Source organism: Echinococcus granulosus (genome assembly GCF_000524195.1).
Source record: "Echinococcus granulosus chromosome Unknown EG_S00004, whole genome shotgun sequence".
NCBI lineage: Eukaryota > Metazoa > Platyhelminthes > Cestoda > Cyclophyllidea > Taeniidae > Echinococcus > Echinococcus granulosus.
Window position 1 is genome coordinate 1,698,045 of NW_020170384.1, and position 23,011 is coordinate 1,721,055.

Sequence of the window (23,011 nt, forward strand, 5' to 3'; positions counted from 1 at the left end):
ATGAACGAGGCAATTCGCTGGCAGCTGATCAACGCAACTCTTAACGGTGACGGTCAACGCCTGCGTTCTCTCCTCTCCAAGCGAATTCGTATCGACCTCGGTCAGGTAAGCTCCGCTATCAGGATCTGGGTTTTCAGCAAAATTTTGATATTTAGCCGAAATATCTGCTCTACACCCTCCTGACTGAGATTCTTTTGAAGATCATTCTAGGTGGGACCTTGATAAAACGCGCCTACGCCCCCTAGGCCCTATTGATGGCCTATGATAGGCCCTTTTGAATGTCGCTGCAAGAGGCATTGGCACACTGTTTGCCAAAGTAAAACAAGCGTCCCTTTTGCCCTCTTGTTTTTTTTCTGCCCTTTTAGTCATGCCAACTTTTTCACTTGGCAGCAGCGTGCGGTAGCACAGATAATCTCAAAGCCCTCCTCGCATTTATGCCCTCAATTAACATGAATAGCAGAGATGAAGTGAGTTACCTGTTTTGTTCTCATTAGTCTCCTTGTAAATGGAAATGGCGAGGCTTAAAGAGACTGTGGGTTTCAGCCACGTTTACTCTTCATTACATTGGGTTAAACATTAAGAGACTGGCTCATCGATCACTTAGAGGAAGATTAATTGTCATCCGATCATACTTATCATGCATAGCTTTATTACTTCCTATCGAAGGTGCGTGTGGAAGCTGGGTTTCCTGGACTAATTAGCTATGGTGTTTAGTAAGAGAATACCTCGAATGTTCGCTGTATTGAGTACAAAGTTCTCATATGGTACAGATTAAGCATTCTGTGTTGCTTGAAAATGTCGCCTACAACAAGATAGTGATCTAAACGTTTGATTAGTTTAGTCTTAAAACGGGCATTTCACGAAACCTTTGACCTATTCTTTTAGGGAAGTTATACTTATTCCTGATACTCGTTGACAGGTAGCAAAGATAACACCTCGCATCAATACGAATTGGTAAAGCGCCAAAGGCGTTAAGTGACTTACTGCTTAACTCACTCTAAGTTTCACACGCACTTGTCCCTGTACAAGACAGGGTCTTTCCTAGTACTCTTTTAAATAGTATTTTCTTTCCACAGGTCGGTTGCACAGCCCTCCACAAGGCGGCTTCGGCCGGACATCGGGAGGCAATCCACTTTCTTATCTACCACGGTGCTCAAATCGATGTGCAAGAATATCTTGTTAGTATATGAGCTGATTTGATTAACACCGCTACTATATTTTACAAAACATTGAACCTCACAATCATGTAGAACCATGGAGTAAGTTGTGTTTTAATTACTTTTCTCCTAAAGCATACTCAGGGCATTTTGACCTCTAAAGTTCCCTGAATTACTGATACCCTTAAGATATTGATAGATGAATTCCACAATATGGGAGGCTCGTTTCTTACTTGTTCATTTAATTACGTTTTATGTCCTTTCATAGTTTACAACAGTTTTGCTTGCTTGCTTAAAAAACTGCCAAATGAATGACTTGTTCATGGTACATGGCTGGGCTATATCATGGTGATAGTCCTAGTCTAGTAGTACCTATTTTGGGTATCAGCAAAATATGTTTTTTTTTTCTCCGACGTCAACCTTTTTGCAACGAAAATGCATACCATTTTATGACCACACCCTGTTCTCCTCTACTCGGATGAAGCAGGTTGAGAATAAGCCTCTTCTTATGCACTTGAAATATGCAAAGTCAATCACAAATTGGTGACCACCAAAAGTCATTAATTTTATTTGGAGTTTCAATACACAACAATTTTTTAGAAAAGCGCGATAAGCCGGGCTCGAAATTTGGTAATTTCTGCTCTACAGCTAGTAGTATACACGCACCGTGCAGAAGATCTTTACGTCCTCATTTATGCCAACGATTAGGTGGCTGTTTAAATTTCCTTTTATCCCCTAATGTGAGGTAGACTAGCTGGGCGTTATTAACCATTTGCAAAGGTGAGAAGCCAAAACCATTTCAAATTCCGCAGTTGTTTTACTGCATAGATGCGTCACTCCTGCACCTAAGTGGCGCTCTTGCCGATTTGAACTTCTTTCGTGGGTCATTTACGATACAGTTATTAATGGGAAAAAAAACAAACCATGTCCTCATATCCAGGTTGTAAAAAAGTTACCACAAGACCTTAAACCAATGCAGCAGTAAGTTAAAAATGGGTGTGTCTGATTTGGGCTACTATTATTGGGTGATTTTGGGCTCGCCCAGTTGATTCATGGAATCGTTTCCACTTGGTAGAGTGCCAGGTTTCTGAGCTGCTGGTCTTTTACATTTTTGGATTGCGGTTGAGGTGGGCAGTTAAAAAAAATTAGCGTCTGTTGGGTGGGTCGCAGAAAGTGGACGTAGCAGTTGCTTAAGTGTAGCAGACAGACACTGAGCTCCTTCAATGCTTTCTACCACAACCATACCGGCGCCTGTTGCAAAATGCTCAGCTGGGGCCTGCTTCGCTCTCCAGACTTCGTCTATCAATAGCACAGCGACCCTCTCTTCATGTGCTCGCACCAGTGAGTCACTTTGCACGTGTGAATGGTATCTGAACCGCACTACCGGCATCTTACTGTTTCACCGGTGCCCTGGGATGTCACATAGTCTACTTCTCTTCTGTCAGACTTGTCATGGTGTTGTAAATGCATCTGCGAACGGAAATGGAGTGTGAGCTTTCATACAAACGCCTTGGGATGTTTATGGTCCCGACCTACTGTGCTGAGTTGCTGTTCGCTAAGCACTGATCCATTTCTCTAAAAAGAAACTTCAATGTGGTTTTTACTACCACCTCATACCAGAACACGACCCAGTACGTTGTAGAAGGCTAAAGTGACTAGGGTTTCCGCTATTTGCTAGTCCCCTTTTTCACCTTAGCGTCTTCCACCCTTCCATGCTATTTTCAATCACTTGTCCATCCTCCCATCAGTCCATCCTTTCATTCATTCTGGCAAAGTTCACGCCCGCATTCATTGGTTTTCACTCATTCCTCATTTATTTAAACTCTACACACGTATGGAGAAATGGGTTTGCTTTGAATGAACTGAAAGGCAATATTCAGGTCTGGTGATTATTCACTGCCCATGCAGATAAGTGGTAATCCTCAAGTAGGGTCTCCAAGCGCCTCCTGTGGGCACTTCTCTTCACTTTAGGACCGCTGGAACCCAAAAAATTCACAAATCTTCCACTATGGATTCATTCCACCTCTGTCAAGCTGTCATTCACCGTATTATTGTTCTATCTTATGCGAAGAAAGAGAAAACCATTGTTCTGTAGATGTTTTAAACGAGGCTTCGAAAGTAATAAAGGCCAACTCATGACTTCTGAAAAAACTGGAATTTTATTCTTCATAATACAATGTTAAATAAATTGGGGAGTTCATTGATTTTGAAAGGTTATTTAATTCCTCCAATGATCGCCTAATTCATTCACACTCACGAAACTTTTGTCTTCAGAAAGAAATGGTAAATAAATAGGAAGTATTTTTTACCTACTCTACAAGCATTGCCTTCAAATAACATGACCTCTTTGTAGCCAAAAGAACAGGGCTTGGTACCAAAGTATTCTTATTCAATTTTAACCCTTTTCTTAAATGCATTAAGGGACTTGTGATTCATTTTTATAGCAAATGTAATAAAAGACAAATGTTGGTGAGGTTTTACACCCTTTTTATTGCAGATTATCATTAAATTCTTTCGTTATTACCTTCATTCATTCATATGCAGATGGTAATGATGTTAGAGAGTGGTTTCGCATCTCCACTGCTGCCGCGCTTTCCTTTATGGCTGTGGCTAAATGCATTATTAATTTGAGCTGAGCGACTGAGATGTCAAATGAGCATGCTCTTCAACTTCTCCGTAGACATCAATCAACAGGAGGCGAAGCAATCCGCAATTTCAACATGCCTTTTGCATAGTCAATTGCCGGCACTATATTTGAGTCGTATTTTGGATCAAAGAGCTGCACATTTTCGTCTACTTAATGCCTGTCTTCGACACGTCGTTAGTGATGGCATTGCAGACAATTCGCCGATACACCTGGATCATTAGACCACACTTCCTCCGGTTGAAGAAGGAAGTTAAGCAAGGCGTTAATAAATAAATGGCAGTCTTAACTTATCATCGCAAAGCACACACTAAGGAATTCACCACTTGGTTTCTCGAGGGCCGCTAGCACATTGCACGCACACCTACACACAGGGTTGAGTGCCGACTTCGATTTCTACCGTCGCCTTTTCCTCCGGATCACATGATTGGCCTTGGTGTGTGTCTCTCGCTCTGTGTGTGTATGTATGTGTTACATGCTTCCTTGTCGTGGCTTTGCACAACACGAACAAGCGGCCCCACTGTATGTCACAACACTTTGCTTGTTCCCAACACCCACGCTGCGGCTCCTCCCTCATTCCTCTTTGTTTCCCAGGTGTAAAGCTCACTAATGCCACTTCTTGATAAAGAAAAAGATCTTCAAAATAATGCGGCTACTCAGTCATCCCATCTAGTGTGTCAGTGAAATACTCAAAAACTGCCACGATTTGTAATTAGCCGACTCTTTGTTGTTCCACAACTCGAATTTGCCTATGGATGGAAATATGGCAGATTGTGGGATCGCTTAAAACGCCTTTGCCGCAATGTTTACCGTTCTCTGATCACATGAGGTGAAATTTCAGTGGGGTTCTATTTTTCTCACGTCCTAGCGATTCCTCATCTTTTTTTCACACAACGCCTGTGATCAATGGGTTCACTACTCTCCTCTTCAGAAACCGTAGATGGATTTGATCTTGTTTGCTTTTCTGATTATCCTGGTTATTATGAATCCAACGCTAACAACACATCTCCAATCTCTCATATGCAAACCTCAACCGAAGGCATGATTTATTTGAACCTTGACTAATCCACCATCGATGAGGGCACAGATTCCCATGGAAGGTTACTTCTTCGTTTCCTCGCAGCTGATAAAAACTTCTAAAGATGAGAGGTTAAAGTGGTCATGATCGGATTAAGTGTTCAGTGCGTGTGCTGCTCTCCAACGCCTAAAATGTTTTACCATATTCTGCGGCTAGGTCTGCACATGTAGAAATGGAGTGGAGGCAGTGCCTTCGCCGAGATGACAAACTGGGCGGCTGTTTACATCGAAGGCGATTGTATAACATCCACCGGCAGGATACAATTTATTTTCCCCCTACTGTCCACTTAGGCTATGTAAAGGAAAGCCAACTGTTATGTTCCATTAAGGATTTCATGAAATATTACCGTTTATTCAAAACTTTTCTTCCAATTCTCTACGGCATTGAAGTGCTACGATCTGGGCAAGAAAATTGCATGTGATTCCCTCAAATTCACTACTTGATTGACACTTAATGGAGCATGCTTCCGCCTGATGCTGCAATGGCACATTTTTACCGAATTAAACCCATTTTCTGCCTAAGTGCGTTCGCTATTAGAATCTCAGAGGCACAGACACGTTTTGTTTACAGTTATATCCCCTAGAACCTAAAGTGTAATTCCCCCAAGAACATCCTACATTTCTTTTACCCTTTAAATCCCAACCAATTTGCCTGCAACACAACTTTTGTGCGGCTAGTTATCATAAATTTAGAAACAACACATTCGACGTACTTGTGACACTCAAAAAATTTGGCTGTCACACATATGTGACAGCCCAATTAGCGACCAATTTAAGTGGTAACCAGTTTACTTCTAAGTGTTGTAAATTATGGAGTGGTAGAGTGATCATTTCTGAGCTTAGCAATTTCCCGATTGACTTTTTTGTCCTCAGTTGAATAAACTCTATTTACATACAATTAACAGATGGAGACTGATCAAATTTCTAGAGTCATTATTTAGTGGATTATAACAGCACCTTTTTTCTGTACAAATTTAGTACCAAAACATAGCGCTTTCGTGATACCAGCCTAGTTTCTAACTGCGTCCATATTCTAAAACCTAACGAGAATGGCAGACTAAATTGGGTTTATATGGAATTCCATTAGAAATTAGCAGTGCCCACCCCTCCAACCCGAATGCTAGATGACAGTCTCGTTATTACAATACGATACGTTGTCTGACTTTATTCTTTTCTCTTGTCCCCTCGTACTTTCGTCATGGTTTACTAATCGTGCTCACCACGACTCTTGGTTTCGGTCACGCTACTGTCTGCTTTTAGGCTCTAGCCTCTCATACTCCACAGTACTATCACGCGAAGGGTGCTGTATGAAGATATTAGGTATTGTCGAGGACTGAGCCCGACTCAGCATTGTTTAATCCTTACTTAACAATGAAGGCTACTCTCGTGTAAATATACTTCGTTTGCGTTGTTTGTTTTTGGAAGGAGGAAACTGGTTAAATGGTCCATGGAAAGTAAATACTCAATTTGTTATTGCTCTTTTGTCTTTTGTTCAATGGCTTAGTCGAAAACAACACGGAATACACAAGCGACAATTATTTAATTCCTATTCTACTTTCAATGGGAATCACTCATGTGGGTAAACAAAAGGAGATTCCAATTAGCCGTGCTCTATGGTCCAGAAAAATCGACTTGAACATTCAAATGCAATAGCCAAATTTAAAACTAAAAGCTTATTTTTTATTTTTGTGCGCCTTAAAAAGTTACAATAAAGTTAAAATAATGAATTTTGACTTCTTAAATTAAACCTGGTTTTATTGTTTTTAGTATGGGAACTCCCCCCTGCATGAAGTGGCATCCAAGGGATTTTCTCGCTCTGTGGAGGCATTGTGCATCTCTAGAGCACCTCCCAATCTTCAAAATAAGGTGGGATAATTTCCTTTATTTGATGGCTTTTCCTTTAAATAGTTACTGACTGTAGTCCACCTAATACGCTGGCCAAAAACGTCACACATGTGTGACGTTTGTTGTTAACGAACAGATTAATTGAAGTTCAAACAGCGAAGTTGATCCAGAGTGTGTTAAGTCAAATAGAAATTGCATTTTTAGCTTTCAACCAGTTTAAATTTGGATGAAGTTTATTTATTTATAGATTGTCGTGAGCGATTTCCCTTAGCGACCCTGATAGCGAACGTGTCAACTGCGACTGCAGTCTTTCTTGACCTTTGCATTTACTCTTAAGTCAATTTTAGGTCTTTTCCACTCCTAAAATAAGTCATTTTTTAAAGGGATGTCTTTTTTTCGCTGCTTAAAATGCGTAAGGTATAAAAGTGGATCAGAAACGGTGGGTTGTCGTTCGGGAATTTATCGTCCAAGATACCAGGAAACACCAAAGGTTGAAGTGTTTATTAAATGCAATCTGTCAAGATCTCCTGGTAGTTGGTAGTTGAAAAGACATTTTTCACTGACACGAAACGGTTGTTTAATAAATGCCCGTCTTGCATCTAGAGAAAGCTTCGCAACGGTATCGTTAAAGGCTGCCAGCAACACCTTTGTGCCACTCCTTCACCGCGTTGTACTGCCTTTTTGTCGGTAGCAAAGCAATCTTTTTTAGGGGCGCACGTTGCAAACCCTACAACTTTTTGCCAAACAAAAGATGTTGTATTTTTCTGAATATCCTTGATTACAATGTAAAATAACTCCAGTTCAGACGTGATTTCGGGTATTTGCGGATTTACCAGTCAAAATGTCGTGTCTTTTGTCACTATACGTTGAGTTTGGGATGACACGTAACGCCCCGAGATTTCCCTTAAGACGGAAGAAGCTGTAATACTAGGAAAGAATGTGTTTTGTCGATGTACATTAAGACTGCAGGCGGTGGGCTACTGGTGTGCTCTGTAAGCCGGCCGCCCGGTAGAGGCATAGTGGTGGAGCTGCTGAGTGGCTATTTACTAAAACCGAGAGTTGAACAAGCAATTAAAGCTTTGCAGATATGCTCCCCAGTGGTGAGTGAAACCTGTACAAAGCTTTGATGATACGTCAATCATTCCACTGCGGCAAAGGTAACACAGGATCTAAGGTCGCCTCACTAAACTTGCATGGTGCTCTTTCAGCGGTTTTTTGTACTTCACGGAAAAGAGGATGATATGGCTTTGTTTATAGGGAGTAATGTGCTCCTGTTTACTTTTACAGCTGGGCTTAACTCCGCTTCATGTAGCTGCACAAAATGGTCACAAGCAGAGTATTCGCGTTTTGCTCTTCTCCGGAGCGGATCTCGGAGTAACGGATAAAGTAAGGCAATTATGTCCCAATGAATGATCCTTTCATTTATAATTGGCCTCCTTAATGTTAAAAATTAGCATCTTGGAATGCTTTAGTTCAGCAATGTTGCAAAATAAGTGATTGTGTAGGATTGGCGTCAATGCAATGCACCTGAGAGTAACAGAAGGGTGTCAGTCTTGCCCATCAGTAATGTAAGGCGAAGACGAATAAAAAAGACAACTGACAAAACCCTAAGGGCTAATTTAACAGTGATGTCTCTACAATCCCGCACAAGGAATATATTTAGGCACAAACCGCAATGTGCGGCTCTTTCTGAGCTCCTTGGGGAAAAAGTTTGGACTTTTGGCCCATATACCATATCACAATTTGCAATAAAAGGTTTTTGGAGCATTACTCCAGCCAGTTAGACGTGTCAAGTGTCAGGCGTGGAACTGATTCATTCATTCGCATAATGTACACCCGCTAGTTTTCTCGTTTTCATTAGACTCTTGTGTTTACTTCCCCCATTCAGATTCTTGTCCTTCATTTCACCTGGATGGACTCTGTGCAAGCTAATTACCCACATGAAGATCATTCTATTTAATATTTTCGAGGTTTTATGATTTGAAGTCGTTGCTTTCCATAGTATGTGCCTATATATTTCGAGAGGAACGAATTTTGTGAAATTTTCCTGCCACAGAAATGCGTTACGGTCGGCATTTTGGCGACGGAATTGTGCTTTTTACAAAGAACATGTAACCGCTTCCTTACCAACCTGCGTCCATTCTGCAACGTAGGATTGGATGCCCTCTTCATCAATAATTTTTATGGACAAAGGGGTCTTCAAATGTATAAGAAAAGTGGTTAAATATTACGAGGTTGAAGAAGTGCAATTCCATTTAGAAGTCCAATCACTTAGATGCCTTAGTATGCTCATTTTTTGCATTTTCTTTTGATTTTATTAGGTAGTTCTCGGTGAAATCCAAACACTTAATTGGTACTCTTGATGCCAACTTGTTATTCTTACTGCAACTTCCCAAGTCTTCTTCGCTGTAGTCATGATAAACCGAAGTGGTATGGAGGGAAATACTACTTACTAACGTTCAGAAGGGCTGTGAGCTATTGGCATGCCTCTAAGGCCCCGTTACAGACGGATTGAAAACTGCGGAGCCTGAAGTGCCCGTTTAGTTAAATATCCGACAAAATGTCAAGTAACCAGACTCACAAAGCAATCTTTCATTGCTTTACTACGATATGTTTCCGCTAGATAAAACCACTTACGGTGTCTACAGGATGTGGTATCTAGTTTCATTGGCAATTTTTAAGCACATTATCCTTTCACTGCTCTCGCTGTGGGGTTTTTGTTGTTGATGTAAACAAAAGTAGTTTGATTAGCGGCGTGAGCACCGCCTTGACTTGCCTTGTTCCTGTTAGAACAGGTTTTGCTGTGTAGGCCCTCCTTCCACTGAGGGCGAGGCGTTTGACAACGGACTTACGAAATTCATCTTGCAACACACATGATCGCCCGCACAATAACAACTGCTCTTGTTATTCTGGCGTAGAACAAGTCGCAATCGCGCCTATTAGTGACTTTCCCTGACATTTTAAACATATCTACAGTCAACATTTTTAGCTGTTCTAACATAGCTTAATCGTGCTTAGACCCGCTGGGGTGCGATTTTCAAATTGGTTGACGTTTCAAGTTAATTTACTTGTCAAAATTTCACCTTCAAGGAATATAGCTTCAACCGATCCACGTTTTATATAGCAAATGCGCTTTTCTGCAATGATACTACGACTGCAATGCAATTTAACAACTTGAGGTGACAGTCAGATTACAAATGATATTCAGCAGCGATCCATTAAACTATGCAGAAGAAATACGTTGTAGCACTTGCATTTTACCAAACGACATTACCCAAGAGGATCATTATGGAAGGTACTTACGGAAGGGTTGGAAAAGACGTTAGCATCGGTGACGTGACCCACTTACCATGACACTAGTGTGAAGGTCAACATCGTCAAATAAACAAGCGTCCTTTTCAGCATTCTCATGGTCACTTCCGTTTTATTCTAACACATTAAGGTCATCATGTAGGAATGCGTGAAAGTCCCACCATTATCATCCGTCATGGTGAGATGTTTGACTCCAACGCCGGGTGAAACTACCTCATGATGTTGATGGCTGAATGGCGCTCCTTTTATGCTACCGAAAGTAGCATCCAAGGACATTAGCATAAGAGCAAATCCACGTAACAAAGCAATTCCCTTCTATGTGGATTTTTGATCCAAACAGCCCAATTGAGCTCCCCTTCGTCTAGCAAAGGTTGCTAAGGCATCTATTTTTTTATATTACTCTCTTAATTTAATGTGTTTTTATAAGCATTTCCCTAGGATCTCATTTCATTCAAATGTCGCTTCACTTCACTATTTGACTCAGGAATGCGGCGGTTGTCAGCTCTTTCATTGTGGGGTTTCACATATCATGCCAACCACAGCAGATTCCTTCTTTCTGTGGCATTTAGGTATGGTAAATAGCCGGTAAAATCGTAATCTTTGGTCTTTGTCACTAACGCAGCACTCAGACTACTCCTTGAGAATGACATGGTATGTCTATCGAGTTGGGTGAAATGAGCTAGACGGCACGACAAACCTTAGCCATGGAAACTGGATATCGTTCTGTAAAGCGAAAGGTCAATGTGATACTTCAGTTAATTGCGGTTGAGCCTGCAGCTGATATTGTTGAACCTAAATTTTATTAAAAAACCCCTTTAGTTTGGAAACACCTGTCTTCACACAGCGGTTCGCTATAGTCGCACTGGGGTGGTGAAGATCCTTTTGGCTGCCTCTGCAAATGTCACGGCAACTAACCAAAATTTGGAGACACCTCTCCACATCGCAGCGTCGCTGAAACGCACCAAAATTGCTCGATGTCTCCTCGCAGCCAACTCTGGCCGCGAGCCAATCTCGATCACGAGTACGCTGACTCGTATGAGCGGTGGGGGCCTGCAAAAGCGAACACCGTCCCTCCTCCCCCTGTCGTCGCAGTCGCCGCCGTCAGCAGCGCAGGCTGCGCTGTGGATGCGCAATGCGCAGGGTGAGACGCCTCTTGAGGTAGCCAAACGACGGGTAAGAGGCAGCAGTGGCGGTGGCAGTAGCGATATGATTGCACTCCTCCTCGATCGGATGAATATGACGGCGTGCTCTTCGCACTACGAGAATGGCACCACTAAACCATTCTCTCGTCCTCCCCCTGGTGGAGATGGTGGAGTCGGAAAAAGCGAGCATGACACGCCGTTGGCTACGCCCTACATGTCCACTGATGTTATCTACACTCCGGTGCAGAAAAAGGCAGTATTCAGATTTGCATTTATGGTGTGTCCGATTACTTGTCTGCTTGCTGATTTCGAATGATCTTGAGTTGATATTGACACTGGATGAACTCCAGTAGCGATTAATACTGTGTTTTGTCTCAAGATAATGCGATCATAGGCGCTAAACTGTGGCTACACTCAAATAATAACTACCTCCTTCCATACTTTGTGTTTATGTAATATTCTGACCTGGGCAGTTACATTATAAATCGGCTAGTCAATTTAACTCAGCAACGTTGATGTAAATGTTCAATTATTTAAAATACCTTTATGCACTACCTTAAAAGTATGATTAAGATTGACTTCTGATGACAATTACGAAGCATTGAAGTCGTTAGTTGAACAATTTTTAATGCACTTCTTGAAACGCTGTGAAGATAGGTTGTAGGATTTTTGGAGTGGCCTCTCTTTTATTCACTAACCTTCTGGAACTTTTCCACCCATCCCGAAATACTAATAGTTTGCTGCTTGGTAGAGCAAGTGTCCAAATTCTGGTGTTCTGGTTATTTTCGAATGAGCACCTTCTTAAACAATGTGGTATTGGTATGGGAATGTGAGTCTTGAAAATTTGAAACCCATTCTAATCAGAAGTCACCTCCTGTTGATAGCTTTGATGTCTCGGCATCAAATGCAATCACGGCTCTAGTGTTTTGTTTTTAAGAAATTCAAAAAAAAATAAACAAGTATCTAATGCAATCACTAGTGTATTTTTAAATTGGCTTTCCAAGGGTCCAACCGTATCGGCTAGACTCCGAAGCAGTCTGTAATGGGGTGGGGCCATACATTAACATGGTGACGACTTGACCGTTTGCAACGGTTTGGAAATGACACCTTCGTGAGAGTGATGGTACCACTTTGTTGAGTTTTTGAAGCAAATTTTTATTCAAAATGACGTTGCCAACATTTTAAGTCGAGGTGAGTGAAGTTAGAAGGGTCTCAAGGAGCATTTGATATCATTCTTATTCAAGCGATTTGCTTATCAAAAGGATTGTATTTTGGGCTGGTAGTCAAATGAAGCGGATGAGAGCTAATTTTACCTTTGTTATGGCCTCACCGCAGTTTAAATGCAGCGAGATGATTTTTAGGTCGTCTTCAGTGAATTTGTTTCTATAATACGGCGTTTGTGAGCAAAGTAAACGAAGGTGATGCATAATGGGATTCATAAAACCCTTTAAAGTATTCTAGATTGTTTGGTTTTTCAATTTTCGTACAATTATTAATATCGCTGAGATGCTTTATCCTACTGTAGACAACTTCAAAGAGCTTTTGATTATTGAAACTTGTAGAATCGTAAATTGCCGAAGAATCCAACTACTGTTGAACCGAATTGCAGTACATTCTTGAACAGACAAATCCATCAGGAATTCAAACCTTCCAACGTGGATCAAACAGTAAGTAGTAAGGTTAAGTCTTACTTCAACTAGTTTCCTTGCCTAAGGAGCAATTTAGAAATCATCTATGCAGTAGGTCTCTCTTATGGCTTCTAACACCACTTTATCTGTTGACAACTTCACCGTTTCTATTCACAATACCCTCCCAACAAGGTGAGCCCTGAGAGGTAAGACAAAACCTGGTTCTAGTCGCCTCTGTTGTTTATCCATCCATCTATCTCTCCATCCCATATCCATCTGCTCATTTATCCATCTATCCATCCATCCGTCTGTGTCTTATTAAAATCCTCTTGGTGTTTCAGATCAGTAGGCTGATATCTTTGCGCACAGTTCACTTGCAATTTCAATAAAATGCGACTTTAACATCCTTTCAACTCGATTTTATTTTGCCCTATCTAAGCACAAATATTCTCTAAATGCCGCGCCGCTTCGGCGAAAAGTTCTTGTGCAATATTGCATCCAGGTGTTAACAATTTCTTAGCAGGACTTCAGCCTCCCTTAAAACGTATTTAAAACAGATATTTAATAAAAGTCACTTCCGAGTCGTAATAGAACATCCACCAATTTCATAGAACAGGAAGCCTGCTAAAAATAACTCCCGTTCTTGAGGCAAGTCGGGTATTTTGCTGTTGGCCCTTTGATTTTCATACCCCCTTGGACACATCTTTCCCACGACCGACTAAAGCGCTCTTTCCCCTTTAGGGCAACTTGTATATTCTCCATGGCCTTGTGGTGGTACACTCTGCCCAAATGTAACCATAAAGTAAAGACCAACCGGTAATCATGCGACACACCTCGTAACTGTTTGTTTAATTCAATCCATGACATAGCAAGCTAGTTTTTTTATGGCATACAGAGTCGATATGACAATGTTGGGTTTGGTTGCCTGTTACTGTCGTTGTAGCACGGATTCGTAGGCAACTCCCGACGTTTCCTGGTTGCGAACTTGACCAGCTCGCTGAGAGAGTTGGTATTCCTGCCGCGAAATTTCTCGGCCATTATGGGTGGGCGAACACTGTGTCTGAACTAAGTAGTTATCCATCCAGCAACCCTGGGTGGAGGTGAACCGTTCCGCTAGAAGTTGGAGGCTCTTCACATACTCTCACTTTTTGGTAGGGGCGGAAGTACCCTCTGACGAGTGTCTGCTCTTTTTGGTTGGGATAAAGTAGCGCAGAACTCCTCCAACTTGTTGTCCAGGGTGATACCTGCGTCTACGACGGCCGAGAAGAGATCCTCCGGGTGGGCACATAGGACCTAAAGGGTTTCCCGGTGTTGGGGACAGAACAAGATGTTAAATTTGGCAGTTTTAAGCCACCTTTTGATTTTCATGCGTTCTTGAAGGGTGGGTGGTATCTATCGACGCTGACATGCATTTAATGCTCAGTTGTATTCGTCATTTAAAGGTGACCCCAAAAGTACAATATATTTTGTTTTTCAAATTATCTGGCCAAAATTATAAATCTGCTTTTCTGTTTGCATGGACTCCAGTGGTTATAAATTTACGCTAGTTAATGGAGTTAACTACGACAAAATTACACAAGAATGTGCAATTACGATCATTTTAATTTCGCATGTTTAAGTAGGAAACCACTTGGGCCTCATAAAGCATTTATTATAACCAAAGTTACCTCACATCAGCTTTTGGCCTAATTTATTGGAGAACGAAGGATTAGGTTTTTGTTAATGATTCAGCTGTTACTATGACGATTCGCTTTGCATGTCTTCTTCCAGACATCAGTCACACCCACGCTGCACCAACCACAAATCAGCGAAATTGGAAAAGTACCAACATCCTGTATGAACGACACCGCAGCGCAGAACCCCGCATACCTTTCCAGTGGCCTCAAAACGAAATCCCGACCTTTTAGACGTCCTCTCTTAAGAGGCCTCTTCAAAATGGAACATGTAAGTGGCTTATCCGTATTCATTTCGTTCTAGGTGATGTTTTCAGTTTTACCATATGCAAGGGATTAGTGCACCAGATTTCTCAGGAAGGGAAGGGCTAAACACGTAAACTGATTAATTGACTTGCACTTCTGTGAATTGTGCCTCGGTTTTATCCTTTGTGAGATTCCCTTCGTAGCTGTACTAAGGACCTTAGAAGAGAATAACTATTTGGACAAAAAAGAGCATTATAAAGGGGATAATTGCATCGAAAGAGAGGCAGCGAAGTTGTCTCTGCCACACGGGAGGAGCCATTTCCACAAGTACTATCACGATTAGCCAAGCCGCCTTTGTCGGTCCATGAATCGCGATTCGAAACGGCGATGACTTGTGCCGGTAAAACGATCAGAGGTCAGCAGGGGACTCATTTGCTCAAATCTATGAAATGCATCAGAATTTACCTTACTTAATAATTGGCCATTTCACATGTTTGATCAATATTTGACAGTTCCTCGACAGAATTCCAACAAAACATCTCGTATATTTGGTCTGAAGTCGGTTGATTCATTGAAAAGTAAACTTATTTGACCAGTTATGTTTTTTTTTGTTCAAGGATAAAATCGGCCTACCTGTATTGACAGGTGTGATGAAAAAGTCGGAAAGCAGTCAGCTGCCCGCCTCGGGAGTTCCCAAGTTTGCTGTAAATAACGAAACACCTCTTCTGAAAATGTCTACTTCGATATCTGTTTCGGGAGCGCTTAATGAGTCACATTCTTCATCATTCACGGGAGGAAGTGTTTTGCAGGACGTAAGTGTTGCGTGCCTTTCATTTCAGTGTTGCTGCATTAGAGTGATTTCTCCTCTTTTCAATAATTAACGAGAAAATTTCATTTTTGCCAAATCCTTTCGAAATCCTACTTTCATCGAGAGCTTCGTGGATGCAATACCTCACAGTTGAATGTCATGTTTCCAAAAATGTTTAAAGCCTGGCGTATTGAAGGTTTTGATAACTTTCGTGTTAGTTTCGCCTCTTCATAACGAATGGTGTCAGCCTGCGCTTTGTCAAATCTAAGAAATTCTTCAATCATTGCCCCTTTAGTGACTTTTTTTGGCTTTGCACGTGCCTTACGGTCTAATTACAGCTCTGAAAATTTTTTTCCTAAAGGGGGCTTACTTATCAGATGTTATTCCACGGCCCAATCATATAATGATGTGATTTTTAAAGGTCAGTAGGCGACAGTCTTTTAGATATGGTGGTCTCGTTTTCATTTTACTAAATATTGCGAGGGTTAACTTGAATTTGCCTTCTATACAAAGGGTGCTAACTTAAGTGATTGAGTTATGTACGCCGCTATACACATACGTACACATCTTACGCATAAGTGCCGTCAAAGGGAAGTGTCAATCAACACACACTTTGGCAACAAGTGGGTATTTGTCTAGTGAGTCCCACACTAGTTTTACCTGCCGTTAATTTAGTTTATGGGAAAAGAAAGATCTAGGAAGCACTCCAGTGCCTTAAGTCTTGTGCGATGTTCCATGACGCAACATCGTCATGCTTCTACATCGTAGTCGGATTTCCAAATGTTGTACCATCGGATATGCAACGAGAGTTGAATGTTAAGTATTTTTATCGTACTTGCTTGCGATTTTTAAATTAAAGAGGAAATCTGCACATTCTCCTGATTTATCTCTGGAGTCGCTACAAAGCCTACGGACTCGGAAGCAGCATTATCATAAAGGTGCGGAAGAACTGTGAGACCAGGTGAAAGGGAGGAATGGACCTTTCAAGTTGCAAAATTAGTATAAACCCACAGATATTCGAATTCGTGCCCCACTGATTTTACTTGCACATTGTTGCGGCAGGTAAGCCTGTTAACAGACGATCCGCTGCAAGACAGCCTTCTCCTGGGTCGCTTTCAGCAGCTGCCTCTCCCACAGAACAGCGAAAGTACGTCAGCGGGAGTCAGTGGTGTTCACTTGCCTGAGGATGCCACGACAACCAACAACTCCGGTGATCACGATCCCATCCCTTCCCATTCGGCACCTGCTCCCCGTTCTAACCCCGATGCCTGCGTCCCGTTGTCTGGTTTTGTCAACGGAAATAGTGGAGGAGGTGGCAATGTTGGTGTCGGAGGGAGCGGCGAACGCACTCGGCCACGACTTGGAGTACGCTTCGACCTCGATGCGGGTGGCGATGTACACACCGCTCCTGCACCTGTCGCCCATGGCCGGCAACTGTCAATGCAGCTATATCGAGATTTGGCTGGTAATCTTAAGAAGGTATGCCTAAATCACTGGATTTTTGTAAGAGGACAGCAAGAACAAGGTAAAAAGGGACAAAATTTGAAGGTAGTAAGGTATGTTGGAAACAATAGCTATCAATGATATCAACAAGTACCTTTACTGCCACAATATGCTACCATATTAATCGCCTTTGTCAGAATGCTGATCCAAGAGAGCGCTAAGGCTAACTGTAGCTGGATGAATTAATAGTACCCTGGGGTAGTCACTCAACTCCTGACACCCGTCTTGACACGTTGGTTCAAATTTGGGAAAAAGGGGAAAGCTAAACAAATGGACTCCAAACGGATTGGCAATGGACAAAAATGAGCTTTAGGGACTATAAACTTGTTCTTTTTTTCTTTTAGACACATTTTAAAAACACCGTGCATTTTAGATTGTTCGGTGACTGACTCATTAGGTGAATGGTAAGTGTTGAGAAGCGGCTTTTGGATTGCAACATTTGCTAGGGGGACAAGTGTATCACTGATTATTTCCAAACTATTTACTCACTGCCCGTTCCACACTTTTAGGGCACGCAGCACTTTATCCCCGTACGACCTTGCCCTGTTTGCATGTGGGTGTGTAGTGGGCTGGAGACAGAATGGTTTACTGGGAATTGTTTACCTGCTGAGGGGCAAGCAGTTACGCCTAAGGTCCATCTGCTCTATACGATGCAATTAGAATGTGGCCAAGAAATACTTTGTCGTCATGGTCGTTGTCTTCTTATTCTTCAAGAACACCCAAAACTGATCAATTGGTAGGGAGGAAGAACTTTTTTATTGTTACAGTACAAATCAGGACCCCACACCTCATACCATTAGGAGACTTGCCTAAGAGAAGACTTAGCATTGTACTGTAGGGTGGGAGAGAGGAGGGGAGGATGGAAAGATAGAGGTACTATCTCGTTCTCATTCGCATCCCTATTTTCCCCCTCCCCTATACCTCTTGACGATGGTATCGGGGTAGATAACTGGAGAGGTAGAGGAGATAGTCAGAGTTAGGTTTTTTTTGGCTTCTGGGGCAAACGTACTTCGTAACTGGCTTGTCTCCTTGGAAGAGTATTATAGACGGAACTTATTTGGTAATTTTTGTTCAACATCAAGCGCCAATTCGCTCTACGCTGTCATGGGGAAATGCCTTCCGTAAATCACCGTATTAATGAAAGTGGAAATGATTTCCTTCTACTACATGCGTTTCTTTTTGCACTTCGTACTTCTGTTGTTCACTCTCTTTAAGTTGTTACTTCCTAAGCATCGGCGGTTTCAACGATGAGAATATTTCTGGTAATTCCACAAACCAATTGAATGCTGCTACGGTGAATGATTAAATTCTCCTGTAAAGTATTTTACTGTCAAGTGAACTACAGCTGATTACAAGTAGAATCCCTTTCCATTCGTTGAGTTTGTGAATTTAGCAGCAAGGTAAGATCGAGTAGTAGTGAAAACTTCTCAGGAACGGAGCGTGTGAAATGCCAGTTTCTACCAAGAAGTTCTGACGCAATTCAAGTTAGCCTCGTACACGTTTCGGCTTGAAAAATGGAGGTGATTTAGTCAGTAGATGGGAAAAGATTTAGGATTTTTGGTGAGAATTAGTAGAATAGTAGTTTTGTAGCCCTCTCCTTAAATCATTATGAAACTACCTCCCATTGAAACCGCTTTATCTGTACCGCTTTACCATACCTTTATTGAAGATAGCAAGAGAAAGTAGGTGGATTGGGCGCTTTAGCTGAGGATTTTCATCCCTAATTATCTCGCAAACTTCAAATTTCAGGCATGCATTTTTTTGTGATTAGGCGCTTCCCGCTCCATGAATCACACGCCAACATTTCGTCCGTCTTGTCATTTTGGAATCCTTATAACATCATGAAGTATGCAGCAGAAGAATATCCCCTACACTATCGGAAGCGCTCTTTCAGTCCGGCAAAAGAAGTGCGCAGGAGGAGCACTTGGTCGCATACGCATTGTGGAAATCCGACGTGCTTTCCTTCCCCTGTTATTATCCACGAATACAATTTCTTCGCTTTTAAATGTTTTAAGTTCACGCTAAGGTCACCCGGAGGCTCTCTGTCCATTAACCGCCTGTCTCGACAACCGGAGATCATCATGATTTGAGGATATAGTCTCCACACCTCCCTCTCAATAATAAGATTTTTGTGTAGACCGCTTGGGCGGTGACAAAAGTATCTTCTACAGATGTTTACTGAATATTACAGTGATGACAACGTCCTTGTTATAGCAACTGCTGCCTGAAAAGTTGGTACTTTAGATTAACCTTAATCTATAATCCAGCGTATTTTTAGTTACTTTTTAAGGCTATTAGATCATAGGTAAGCTTCAAAATGATTTGTTTCACCCCAGGAAGGCTCTTTTACTTCCAATTAAAGGTGACATGCGATTTCTAAATCACTATTTGTAGTTACTACCTCGTCAGAATTATGATCTAGAGATTGCATCGGTCCGATGGTAATACGTGAATAGTAAATGTAAGGAAGCGTAATTATCAATGGGATTTGATTTTGGCGATTCCCTTAGGTATGAAGCACCCGAACCACTCCTGAAGAGGAGTCCCAAGGAGCTTGAGGACCATTAAGTGGCATGAACAGAACGTTATACATTCACGGCTGAAGTCTAACTGAGGAAGAATGAAAAGATTGCAAACCCTATTTCGTCACCAGACAGTAACAAGATTTGTGACATCTGATTTCCTAACGTTTCAGGGCCCTGCAGGTTCCTCTTCTGGATGCAATTGTATTCAGCGCCAGGCGGATTACTTTGCTGGCAAAGTGCCGGATTTTGTTCCCTGTGCCTCCCACAGCTATCTCGAATTTCATGCTTCCACAACGGACCCACGCAACTCCGTAAATGGCCTCCTTTCGCGACTTTTATTCTTTTAAACTAGCATATTTTAAGTCCATTTTTATCATGAGCACAGTTTGTAAAGCAAATACTTTGCTCCTGATACTAATCACTGCTATGCGGAGAGGTTAGGTATTAGTAAAACTCATTGTTAAGTAAATTCATGAACAGCTGTATTTTGGTCTAACCTGTTTTACAGAATAACTATTAACAAATGTGCAGATAACTTAAGTCTCGTATGAGTTGGTGCGATATACGTCTTCAAGACTAAAAGATAGGCAATCGTTTTATCCCCTATGAAATCCTATGGACTGAGTAAAATTGTAATCATCATGGTTATGTAACAGTCAGTTTAATAAATTTACTTCGCCAACCCGAGTGAAGGTATTTAATGCACGAATGAATCTACCGACAGTTGGGAAAGACTGTGTGGTTCTAGGCTTAAAAAAATAACCATAATCTATTGGTTACCCATAGAATCTGCCTAGGACGAGGAAATCTCGTCCAGATCGAGGTGGTACCACCACCATTACCACTGCCGCCGGTAGAAACCAGCGGATACGTTCTCATTCAGACGAGTCTCTTTCCGTTGGTGGATGTGTCAAAGGGGAACCACTGACTAACGCTACACCTCCCACGAAGCCCGCGACAATGAAAAAGAATTTGCCCTCTGCCGATCCGCTTCCTGGCACGTGCATGTGGAGTTCTAATGGCAGACCGGTCTCCGCGAACTACGAGGTAGTGCAAACTCCCGAAAGTGCTATTCATTATTCTCTACCTCTCAATGGACACCACTGTATAGTTCCTTTCCCTATTCATCTATCTCTATGCTAGCGAAAGAATTGGACGCTTCCACAAAGTAGAAAAAGTTGTTTATTGTAGCCATCTTTTGATATTTTAGGATGTCGCAGGATGGCCTCTAAGTGGACATCAAGTTCAACCAACTTTAAATAACGGAGAAATGTCCCAGGAGTCGGCTTCTCAACAAAAGATATCAAAGTTAGTCAGATATATGAGTTAAACAATTAACTCTTACAAAAGCCGCGGCAGGCATTGTATGATTTCATAGCATCAGGAGTAGCTTTATTTTTAACGTACAGAAGATTTTGGAAGCTGGATCGTAGGAGATCAAAGGGCGATATACCCACGACCACCAACAATCGGATTATTAGTATTCACTCCCCCATAGCCCACTATTCGTTTCTCAGACCACGATGAAGTACAAACGTGTGACAGCACCTTGATTAATAACACACGGAAGGAATGGGAGAGTAGTTTCTTAAGAGGCATGAGCAGAAGGTCAAATCAATGGGTACTGGAGGGGCGAATGCTATTCTATCCACCAAACGGAAGAGCTAAGATCTTTTTGTTAGTAAGCCTATTTTTTTCAGTCTGTTCTATGATCTTATTTGGCAGTTTCTCTTTTTGTACACACAGTATGCAGATGTCTGCGTTGGGCGTGACTTAAGGCCTGAAAAACTGACTCAACGTGCCGCCACTGCTTACACCTTCACTTTTATCCTGCCTCACACAGACTTACGCATCGGAAGCACAGTCCATTGTCTGTGGTCATTAGGGGACGACAAATATACACACACCTATGGTTACATATATATTGCATAGTCTTGGCGACCATTGAAAGAAGAACGTAAAGCCAAAGTGGTTCATACATGCGCTGAAGTACCATTAGCAGGTCACAACACTTGTTTCCACAGATTGCCCTACCGTTTAACCCCACTGGAAGAATTTCAGATGTAGGAATGTCTAAGTAGACATTAATGAGTTTATATCGTGCAATCCAAGTGGAAAGGCAACATGACCCCTTGAAGTTATTGTGGGTTGCACCGAACTGCATTTAAATGCATTACTAGTAGATGTCCTCCTCAGTTTTGATCACGGGTGTTGAAGGAGTTGGCCTAATTTCAGGGCACTCTTTCCCGAAAATTTTGACTGCAATTGTGCATAAACTGGCGGGAATCGTTAGTTAAGCACACCATTTTTGAAGACAGCATTTATTCATCCGTATTTACTACTGAAGTAGATAATTAGTAAGATTCAATAGTTGAATTATTTTTGTCATTTTATTTGCTATTGTAATACAATGAAGCTATCTTTAACCTAAACCTAACTTGTAAGGCCTGGAGAAATGTTTAAGGACTCTGTGTGCGATACGCATTTACTACCTCTTAAAGAACATTATCCCCGTCACTTGGGAATAGACTGATCTACATCGGATATGCCTAATTAAAATTTCACTGATTCAGCTCAACGCATGGTCATGGTGATGTCCTATGAAACGTGCGCAATCAGAACTCCTTACCAACAACAGTAAAAGCTATTGCTTGGTGTGGGATGATACACACTTTAACGGCGTTGAAACAAATGTTCATTTGATGTGATTAGCGATGCACATTAAGATTGGTTTAACCACTACCAGAAAATGCAGACCTAACAGGTTCTGCTTAATTCAAATTCATCAAGACAGTGTAAATACGTTAGTTACTGTTCCATTTGGATTCATCATCGATATGAATGAGTGATTAATCCAACCATGCTAGGCGAGTGCTTTCTCCTCCCATCGTACATCTAATTATATTTTTTCGAGATAGATCGAAAAGCTACAGCGAACAAATGGCTTCTGTGGTGGACGCTACGGCCACACAGGCAACCAACGGAGGCCTAATTAACACTAAAATGGCACGCCGAGTGGCCAAGGCAACTCCGCTCTACATGTCCTGCCGCAATATAGGCGGAAAAATGGGATTCTCCGTGGGGCGATTTTCCCCAACCCTCCCCACTCTCATGCCAACCAATGGTGCCAGGTGACATAGAGAGTAGCGACATTTTTGCCAACCATATTTCACAAGAAATGCATTTCACATTTTTAGACCGTCCAAGGGCACTTCCTGTAAATAAACAATTGTTCTTTTTTGAGTTGATCTACTCAATGAAACGTTTCCTAGAAGACTTTGGTGCTTTCATTAATATCTGTTCAGTGAAGGCATATACTAATCGAGTCACCTTTGATTTTTTCGTTAGAATATGAGAATCGGTACGCAGTAGCAAGTTTCGAGTCGTGAAGTTTAGTTTTGTCCATATTGGGCAATAACAAGAATATTGGTCGTTCTCGATGGTGCGCATA

General features: G+C 41.8%; 1 protein-coding gene across 1 annotated transcript; it reads left to right on the top strand. All coding sequences in view use genetic code 11, as the record gives it.

Moving 5' to 3' along the window:
• On the top strand, window positions 1-22,695 carry EGR_01165 (Ankyrin repeat domain-containing protein; the record flags this gene model as incomplete). Its single annotated transcript, XM_024490414.1, has 15 exons — window positions 1-105; window positions 366-467; window positions 1,077-1,178; window positions 6,646-6,744; window positions 8,011-8,109; window positions 10,855-11,454; window positions 12,740-12,844; window positions 14,042-14,083; window positions 14,576-14,749; window positions 15,342-15,536; window positions 16,595-17,011; window positions 19,731-19,871; window positions 20,347-20,607; window positions 20,771-20,868; window positions 22,479-22,695. 15 exons carry the CDS (start codon window positions 1-3, stop codon window positions 22,693-22,695), a joined length of 2,757 nt encoding a protein of 918 aa, XP_024355233.1.
• Between the last annotated feature and the right edge of the window lie 316 nt (window positions 22,696-23,011).